General features: G+C 49.3%; 1 protein-coding gene across 1 annotated transcript; it reads left to right on the top strand.

Annotated features, from left to right (window-relative positions):
* Positions 1–319: 319 nt before the first annotated feature.
* SRSF6 (serine and arginine rich splicing factor 6) lies at positions 320–4,989 on the top strand. Its single transcript, XM_042021626.1, has 6 exons — positions 320–597; positions 810–958; positions 2,236–2,363; positions 2,531–2,739; positions 3,287–3,376; positions 3,488–4,989. Exons 1-6 carry the CDS (start codon positions 491–493, stop codon positions 3,849–3,851), a joined length of 1,047 nt encoding a protein of 348 aa, XP_041877560.1. The 5' UTR covers positions 320–490; the 3' UTR covers positions 3,852–4,989.
* Positions 4,990–9,907: the final 4,918 nt, after the last annotated feature.

The following is a 9,907-nucleotide window of genomic DNA, read 5'->3' as shown; positions in this document are numbered from 1 at the left end:
GCTCTGTGGGACTGACCCCGGGAGGTCTGTGGGACTGACCCCGGGAGATCTGCGGGACTGACCCCGGGAGCTCTGCGGGACTGATCCCGAGGGCTCTGCAGGACTGACCCCGGGCACTCTGGGACTGGGCCCATGAGAGGCCGCGCAAAGGCGGCGCATGCGCAGAACCGCGCGCAGCCCCCTCGCGCCCGCCGGGCCCCGCCCACGCCCCCGCGTGCGCACGCGCGCAGCGCTCAACCACCGGCTCCCCGAGCGCGCGGCGGCGCGGTGACGTTGGCGTGGGCCCCGCCTCCCGGTATAAAAGCGGCGGCGGGCGGCGGGCGCCATTGTGGTGCGCCAGGCCCGGCCGTGCGGAGCGGGTCCGCAGCGCCTCCACCCCTCGCGCCGCCAGCGCTCTCGCTCCTTCTCTCTCTCTTTCTTTTCCTTCCCCTTCCTATTCCTCCTCCTCTCCTTTCCTCTCCCTCCCCTCCTCCCCCCCCCCGCTGCGGACATGCCGCGCGTCTATATCGGCCGCCTGAGCTACCACGTCCGGGAGAAGGACATCCAGCGCTTCTTCAGCGGCTACGGCCGCCTGCTCGAGGTCGATCTCAAAAACGGGTGAGCGCCGTTCGTCCGTCCGCCCCTCATCAGGGCCCCGGGCCGGGCCCGTCCATGTCGCGGCCGCTGCCGCGTGGCGCCGGCGCAAGATGGCGGCCGGGGGGGGAGCGGAGCGGGGGGGCCGCGGCAGCGTCCCGGGGCCGCGACATGGGCCCGGAGCCGCGACATTGTGCCCCCACCGCCGCCTGACCGGGCCTTTCTCCTCTGCCCAGCTACGGCTTCGTGGAGTTCGAGGACTCCCGCGACGCCGACGATGCCGTGTACGAGCTGAACGGGAAGGACCTGTGCGGGGAGCGGGTTATCGTGGAGCACGCCCGCGGCCCCCGCCGCGACAGGGACGGCTACAGCTACAGCAGCCGCAGTGAGTCCGGGCCCGTCCCTCCCCGCGGGGCTCGGGGCGGCGGCGGGCAGGGCCGGGGGCGGGCAGGGCTCGGCTGGCACCGAGCCCCGGGGCTGGGGGGTGTCGCTAGCGGGGGGTACCCGGTGCACCGCTGGGGCTGCAGCGTTTTCCCCGGTACCAGCGACGCTCTCGGGTATCCCGGAGCGGTTCTGGCTGCCAAATCTTGGCCTTCTAGAAAGGGTTTGTTCTGCTAATTAACGGCTCCAGTATTCCTGGGAGCGTTTAGATGTGACAGCGATGTTGCATCAGTAACGTTAGTGTTTAAATATCGTTGTGTAACTGGGGGAGAATCGCTCAGCTGTGAACTTTGATGTGATTGATTCAGTTGGATATATGGGAGGGGCGGGGGGAGGTTTTGGAGCAGGAATCTGTTGTGCTAAAGGGGGGGATGTTGTAAATATTTCCGTGCTCAGCTCGCTCGTGTAGCTTCTTGAGCTGAGCTGTGTAGAGCTTGAACGGCCTAGTACTGTAATTAAAAGTACTAAGGTTGATTTTTCGGTTGTGTCTGGAAGCGTGGTGTTGGGAGGGGTGGGTTTCTGTCTTTTTAAAAAAAATCAAATGTATGTTGTTTTAAAATTGTTGCATGTTCAATTCAAACTTTTTAACAAGTCCTTGATGTTTCAATTTAAAAGTGACCAGTGGGGCTGAGGCTGTGTCCACTGAGGCTAAGATGACTGCCTTTCCTGGCCATGGCTTTTCCATACATTGTGTGACCCTTGCCCTATGACCCTTTGGCTGACCTTACCGGAAGCCATGACGACAGCAGCCTTTTGCCATTAGACGCAGGGTGATGGTGAGGATTCCAAGGGTTAGACAAAACTGGTTAAACTGAACTAGGTGACTGTTACCTTGCGTGTTTTGTGGCCAAACCACCACCAAAAACCTCATACTGTGATGTAAGTACTTAGTGTAACTAGTAAACGTTTTTGTAAAATGTAGAAATGCATGTAATCAGTTAAGTTTTATATTTTACAATGTTCTGTAAAATAAAACTTAGCAAGGTGAATCTAATAAGGAGCAGTCACTCTCTAACAGATCTTAGGAGCACAGACTTGTAGGATGTTAGTCTGTTTGATTTGCCATTAATATAGATCATGGCAAAATTGCAAAGTTTATTGGAGGCTTAGCAAAATAAAAGTCCTACTCCAGTAAATATGACTGTTAAACTAACTTTTTCAGAACATTGAGCTTCCTTCATGCTAGGAGACGACCTAACTTTGTTTCTTTGTACAATCAAGGTGGGGGTGGTGGCGGATATAGCAGTCGGAGACAATCGGGACGAGATAAATACGGACCGCCCGTTCGTACAGAGTTCAGGCTGATTGTTGAGAACCTTTCCAGTCGCTGTAGTTGGCAGGATTTGAAAGTAGGTATTGACGTTCTGTGTGAAGTCTGTTGTGAATATCAGGAAGCAATAGCTTCCTTTAATAGCAGTGTTGATTTTGATGTAGTAGAATAATTTAAAAGTGTTTGTGCGCGTTGAGTGCTGCTTGCAGAGCCCCGCGTTCTGTGACTGCCCTGTGCTCCCCACAGGATTTCATGAGGCAGGCTGGGGAGGTGACCTATGCCGATGCCCACAAAGAACGTACAAATGAAGGAGTGATCGAGTTCCGGTCGTACTCGGACATGAAGCGTGCCCTGGACAAGCTGGATGGCACAGAGATAAATGGCAGGAAGATCAGGCTGGTGGAGGACAAGCCACGCTCCAGCCACAGGCGATCCTACTCTGGCAGCAGGTCCAGGTAACTCGAGGGACACGCTGGTCACTGCAGCAAAAATGGTTACACTCAGCATGGGGATGGGTACCCTACCTGCAGCAGTTAGCTTCAGCTGATGGTTTAGGAATAGGAAGAGGTCTCAGAGTGTAGAAGGGAATATTTTGCATTACACAGCAAAGCCAGGTTTGAGCAGTTTTTCACATTTAAAACCTCAGATGTGATTCACTGACAGTATGTTGAACCTACCCTGGTGGGACCACCCTTGCTTGCTCTTGAGAAGTTCTATAGCAGCTGTTCTCTGTTAGATTATGCTACTGGATAGCACAATGTATTAGATGCATTCAGGAAGATTCTTGTCTGTGAGGATGGATTTCCCAGAGCAGCTGTGGCTGCCCCATCCCTGGAAGTGTCCAGGACCAGGTTGGACAGGGCAACCTGGGCTAGTGGAAGGTGCCCAGCCCATGGCAGGGCGTGGAACAAGGTGATCTTTGAGATCCCTTCCATCCTATACTTGATGACGAAGGGGCCACCAGGCAAAGAGAAAGGGAATGACATTTTAAATGTCTTGCAGGTCACGATCCAGGAGACGGTCTAGAAGCAGAAGTCGGAGAAGTCGGAGCAGCCGCAGCAGATCCCGCAGTGTCTCCAAAAGCCGTTCCCGGTAAGTGCTGCAGAGTTAACGCTGCCAGTGCAGGAACTCCATCACTGACATGTTTACAGCTGCTGGAAGTGCAGTGCAGGCCATGCAGAATAAACTCTCTCTCTTTGCAAGATCTAAATCCAGGTCACGAAGCAAAGACCGCTCCCGTTCCAGATCCAAAAGCAGGAAGTCCAGATCAAAGAGCAAATCGAAACCCAAGTCTGACAGGGGTTCACGCTCACACAGCAGATCCAAGGAGAAGTCGGAGAAGTCCCGGTCCAGATCCAGGTCCAGGTCTCGATCTCCCAAAGAAAATGGTAAAGGGGATGCTAAGTCTAAGTCCAGGTCCAGGAGCAGGTCTCGCTCCAACTCTCCGCAGCAGCAGCCATCTGCCAAGGCTCGCTCTGAGTCACCACCCAAAAGAGCCGCGTCCAGGTCCCGCTCCAGGTCTCGCTCAAAGTCCCGCTCGCGATCAAGATCCAGTTCGAGAGATTAGGACTAGAACTCTCCTCTCACCTTGCACACTCACGGAACATTTTCCTACCTGTCAGGCCATTAGTGTTATGTTAGTACTTCAGAAGTTGGTTTTTTCTCTTGCAGGAGTGAATGGCCTAAGAACTAAGTCATATGGCATAAAGGTTTAATTTGTATCCCAAATTTGACAATACCAGGTGGAATGGTGGTACAAAGCAGGAGAAGTCCCCCTTTTGTAGAAATTCAGCTGAAAGTTTGATTTTATAGCATTTTTGCAGGAGTAACTTAACTACTCTTAAATGCAAAGTGGTTTTTATATTAAAAATAAACTGAATATAAACAGGCTTAAATATGGGCTTTTTGAAAGTATCCTTTTTTCTTATTTTTTTCATGGCATTAGAACTATGGGTGTCATTAGCTTCATAGGTTTCAGCTTGCTGCCAAAGGCAGGATTGCCTTGCTGAGCAGGTCACACAGTTTATGTTAATTCTGGAAGCAGACTGCAAACTGTATAAACCAGTAACAGTACTAGGAAGGTTTTAGACCAGCAATAAACTCAAGTTGGAGGACTTAACCTTGTACCTTAACTTGCCAAAAGAACATTCCCCCCATATTGAGACTGTATTAAAGGTAACAAAGGTACTCTGGAACCTGTATCCTACAGTATTGCTGAAAACCCCTTCGTTCCAGACTTGAAAGAATAAAAGCTTTCTGACGTTTTTTGCTTGAATCTCAAGTGTCACTGTTGTCAGACATGAAGGTGTCTCTTGGCCATGGTCCAAGTCACTAGTCTGTTTGGTTTGTCAGCCTCTGAATCCCCATTGGATATTAAACCCAGGTAAAGAACTCTGTCTTCCCTCCCCTTTGACTCACTTATGTTAACGTTTTGCTTCAGACTAGGAGAACTATAATCCTCTTGTGTGTAGGTCCGAACTTTATTGGAAATGTAATCTCTTGGAGCTAGAGTTCTAGTTTTAACAAAGGCTTTGCTAAACCACAGTTGCCAATTCACTTTAAATTGTGGAATAGGACTCGTCCCAAAAATTCCCCTTTATAGTTAAATTGATTTTTGTAACATGCAGTAGCAAACATTAGAACTGCCTTGTACTCTTTATACAACGTGTAGTTTGACTTGTATAAAATTAAATTGGTGACTCAAACTCTTGTGTTCATTGCAGTGAAATGGAATTCTTGCTCTGCCTTGTGCTGGGGAAATCACAACTTACCTTGATTTTTTTGGAGAAACTACTTTGGTTTAGGGAGAGACTCGGTAGCTCTTGAAAGGCTCTTGGTGGTGTGCTTGAGACCAGTACAAGCTCTTTGTGTCCCAGTTTTGTCCTTTCTGCAGGTGTGGCTGGGTGTGACAGCTGCACCTCTGGTCCCAAGTTACACACCTGCCCAGAGGAATTGAGTCAGCACAGGGCACATGTGAAGTGTTAATTGATGCCAACCTGTCTTTCCTGGAATTTCTTTATGCTATAAACAGTTCTCTTGAAATTCAGTTTCTAACCATTTCCTGGTGATCTCTAGAAAGCTGCACTTTGCCTGCTGCAGGTGAGTATCCATGCTGGTGGCAGAGGGGATCCTAGTGCTCAGTTCTGAGCTCACATTCCTGGAACCTGAACTGGAGTGGTTCCATGCCTCGTGTTGCCATAGGATCAGGTTATCAGCCTGGGTGCTGCAGTGTTATCTGCACCCGACCCTGGTGGTAACTTGTGATAAGGAGTTTTTGGGTTAAATTGGAGCTGTTTGCTGAGGGTGGTGTATTTTAGCAAAATGAGAAGAAAAATGGTGTTGCAGTGTTGATTGCTGCAGGATCTCAGATGGGAGGAGGGTACTGGGGGCTTCCTACAGAATTCAGACTGGGCAAGAACAGTTCAGGTTTACAGCCTAAGGTACACTTGAGTTACTTAAACTTGAGTTAAGCTGTCTTGATTATACTTCTGGTCATGGAGTAGGTCAGGCTTCAGAGAGAACTGCTCCTCTTCATAAAACAACTTCATGAAGAACTCCTCTGGTAAAATGCACATCACAGTCCTCAAGGATTGAGCTTGGAGCTCAGCAGGTTAAGAGGTACATGTGCATATTTCCCATATGTGTCTGTGTGATAACAAGATGTTGGTTGTTCTTTGTAGATAAAATCCCATCTTTCTAAAACTGACCCCAGTGCCAGCCTGAGGATGTCTCAGCCACTCTGAGGCCGTGGGCACCCAGCCTTGGTCAGCACTGCAGAGTGATGGCTCTCAACCAGCTACACTCAGCTTTCTGAAACGAGATGGCTGTGACTGGTTGTGTTTTGAGTGCTCTTTATTCATGAATTACAGGGAGGGGCCACAATTGCATTGAACCAATTTACCTGAAACTCCTTCAAATACCAAGATTTCTTTCTGTGTTACTGGAGCCACGTTGCCGTGTCCGGTCTCCTTTGGCTGCTGCCCTTCACTGTGCAAATGAAGCAGGGATTCCTTGGCATGACTCATCCTTCTGGATGGGTTTCCTTTGGAAAGCCAGGAGGATTTTGGTAGTGCCAGAGCCTGAGCCAGGCAGTGAAGTGCACAGTTTGTGATAATGCTGTAAGGAACCAGCAAAACCCAAACACCCTCAGTGTCCCAGCTCTGTCAGCAGCACTTTTTGTGGGAGTGGAACACTCTGAGGCTGGTGTGTGTTGGTGATCACAAGTTGTGATTATTCCTGAGATCTCTTCTGGGTGTGATAAAAAGGGTTGGGATAAATCTCCATACGAGAGTAAAAGGCTCCAGGACCTGCATGCTGGCTGCCTGTGCTTTGCTTTGCCTGCAGTAGCAGCAATAGTTTGATGGCAAAACCACCTGGCATTGTCATAACTCAGTTTTTAACCTGACCCTGGAAGGAACTTTTTGGGGATGTGCTTCAGAACTGGGGCTATCTGACCGTTTTTGTGGGGGTTTTTTTGTTTTTTGGTTTTTTTTTTGCCTTTGGTATAATCAATATAAATTTGTCTTTAAAAAAACAAAAGAGAAACCTGCCTTCTCATCAAGTGTGGGCTGCAGGATTGACAAAATCTAAGTGTCCTGCAGCAAATTGTGAAGGAGAAATCAACGCTACCATTAAAAGTGAAACTTAGAATCTGGGACTGTACTTGAAAAAGGCATCCCTCCATGTATTTCAGGTTTTGACATACGTGCAAGTTTCATCCTTAAAGCATAGAATCACAGACTGGTTTGGGTTGGCAGGACCTTAAAGCTCTTCCAGTGCCACCCCCTGCCATCGGCAGGGACACCTTCCACCAGAGCAGGTTGCTCCAAGCCCTGTCCAACCTGGCCTTGGACACTTCCAGGGATCCAGGGGCAGCCACAACCTCTATTTGACTCACTTCTTATTTGATTCTACATCAGGAAGAGTTGCGTTGCTGTAAGGAAGGGCACAACTTCTGTGTCTGATTCACACTAAAAGAAGTCTCTCACCTTGCAAATATCACTGCTTGGAGCAGAGCTAAGGGGCCCGAGTAAGTGACACTCCTTTTCCCTACTATAACATTTCTACCTCTAAATTCCATGGTTTCAGACTGTTTACAATTGGAAGATGACTCTGTCCTAATCCTGACTCTAACCACCTTTAGATGAGCAATGGGGAGGGGCATTTGAAACAATTATTGGATTTCTTCTTCACACGTAGACTAACTTGAACTATTTCCAATTCCTACTGAAGTCTAGTTTAGGTTGGCACTAACATCCACAGAGCAATTTTATACATCAAAGAGCAAAAGCTCTGAAAGCAGGAACTTGGCTGAGGAGCCTGGAAATCCCTACAAATAGCTGAGGTGCTGGGAATGCCCTTGGGAGGTGATGCAAACCCTGGGATCGTTTGAAAGATGTGAGCATTTGGATGTGGTTGGTGATAAAGTTCCTGCAACACCCTCAGCAGCTCTTTGCTGTGTCCTGGCTTTGTCAGGGCTGTTTAAAGCAAACAGGAACAGGTTACTTTAAAAGGTGAGAAGCACAACTAAAACAAATAATGCTCTGTAGTGGCTGCAGTTAGGGAATTTTACCTATGTGTCTTGGGATCATAAGGGTCACTTTTACACAGTCATCAGCCCTTTCCTCCCCCCCTTTTTCTTGTGGTGAGGTGAAAAGGATGAAATAGCAGAATATGGGCTCAACTCTCACAGCTCTCACACATTATTAGTTTGCTAAATGTGTGTGTAGGTGTCAGAGGGGAAGTTTCAGCTGTTTTATAATCCAGTAAAAATTTGCAATAAACAAACTGCTCTGAAGTGGCTCATAAACTTCCACCCTTTTAGCAACATCTGTCCTAACCAGGCTGGGTTGGAAGCACACAGGTGTGTTGCTGTGAGAGAAGGAATGGCATAGCAGCTGGTCTGATCCACACCACTGAAAAAGTGCTGACCACAGGGAGATGTCTGCAGCTAATGCATGACTCAGGGTGTAGTTCACACCAGCTTGTACTAGGACTCAAGTTTTGGGCATGATTCTGGGTGGTTCTCTGACTCAAGGGCAACATCCTCTTGTTCACAGAAAGTGGCTTTTGCAGGCTTGTCTAATTTAGAGTATCTTAAATACTCTTTTTATTCATTTCAGAAGCAGAAGCTTAAGTCTTGCTCTGGTGTTTTTCCTTTGGGTAAGAACTGAGTACAGTGATTTCAGTCCAAAATACCAAAAACAGTGGAGGGAAAGCTGCAGGGTTAGATGTGGCAGCCTGTGCTGGCATGTGGATGGAGTGTGGGGGGTGTAGATTTATTACTGGTGTGTGCAGCTCCTGGAACAGGATTCTCCTGTAAATGGAAGTAAGAAGTTAGTGCTGTTAAGCCAGCAGGTGGTAACTGGATCACAGCTCGTGGGCCTGGTGTGACCAGTGCACAACTGCACTCGGGTGAGCTGCTGGGAGCACAGCAATGTTCCCCCCAGAATGGGGTAAAGTGCAAAATGCTTTCCCCTGCACAGCTCTTGTGCTCCTTGTGCTCAGCATCAGCACGAGAGGAAAATAACACAGCCCAGTCTCTTGTGATCTTGGGGACAGGGATGCTGCACAATTCACCTGGGGGTGCCACAGCAGCTCCTGTTCTGCTCAGCTCTGGTACAAGCATGGACTAAGTGCTGGCAGTAATGGGAGACACAAAGTATTTCTGAAAGAGCCTCTCCAATTACCTTGTCTGGGTCTGTTTGCTGACAATTAAAACCAGTTGCTCTGTGACACTGAAAGTGTAATCTGCCACTTGCTGTCATTCAGGTGTCACCTGTGTATGTGTGGCAGCTCAGACCAGAATTGTTTTGCAGTTCTCCACACACAACATCCCCCTGGAAAGCGTGAAACTGATACACAGCACTGCAGTGACCTTCCCAGTGGGAACAAAAGCTACCGATGGCAGCAGCTTCCTGTTGCTTCATGTTTTATGAGGTCTCTGTCAGGCTTTTGGGACGTGGCTGTGGGTGAGGACAGGAGTGACAGGCACTACCACGTGCGGATGCTGCCGTCCTGTGAATAGCAGGATGTTGTGGGGATGAATCCCAGCCAAACGAGTCCCAGAACAGCACAGCCCTGCACACATTGGGTCTCGTGGGACTAATGACACAGCAGAGTTGAATAATCCATGTCAGAATACGTTAAATCATAAAAGCATTACAAAGAGCTAAGTTTAAGTAAATAAAAGTTCATAGAATCACAGAATAGCTCAAGCTGGAAGGGATCCATAGGGATCACCAAGTCCAAAACCCTGGCAGGACCACCTAAAATTAAACCATAGGGACTGAGTCTTGTCCAGACACTCCCTGAACTTGGTGCTGTGACTGCTTCCCTCTTCCAGGCACTGAGCAGCCTCTGGGTGAGGAACCTTTTCCTAATGTCCCACCTGAACTTCCCCTGAGGCAGCTTTGTTCCATCTCCTCGGGTCCCGTCGCTGGTCCCAGAAGGGGGAGATCAGCACCTGCCCCCCAGGAGGAAGGTGCAGACAGTGATGGGGTCACCCCTCAGCCTTCTCTCCTCCCAGCTGAACAGGCCAAGTGGCCTCAGCCGCTCCTCCCAAGTCCTGCCCTCGGGATCTTTCACCATCCTGGTGCCCTGCTCTGGACACACGCCAGCCCT

This window comes from Corvus kubaryi, unplaced genomic scaffold, assembly GCF_017639235.1.
Source record: "Corvus kubaryi isolate FWS band 111438036 unplaced genomic scaffold, C.kubaryi_AGA036_p1.0 37157, whole genome shotgun sequence".
NCBI classification, from domain to species: Eukaryota; Metazoa; Chordata; class Aves; order Passeriformes; family Corvidae; genus Corvus; species Corvus kubaryi.
The sequence above is the reverse complement of the archived record's forward strand: the minus strand, read 5'-3'. Positions and strand labels throughout refer to the sequence as shown.

Excerpts from the sequence above, each read along its gene's own strand:
- SRSF6 (XM_042021626.1), top strand. The coding sequence starts at position 491 with ATGCCGCGCGTCTATATCGGCCGCCTGAGCTACCACGTCCGGGAGAAG. Across the intron at positions 2,364-2,530 it reads GTAGTTGGCAGGATTTGAAA|GATTTCATGAGGCAGGCTGG; the intron begins GTAGGTATTGAC and ends TGCTCCCCACAG. Across the intron at positions 3,377-3,487 it reads GTCTCCAAAAGCCGTTCCCG|ATCTAAATCCAGGTCACGAA; the intron begins GTAAGTGCTGCA and ends TCTCTTTGCAAG.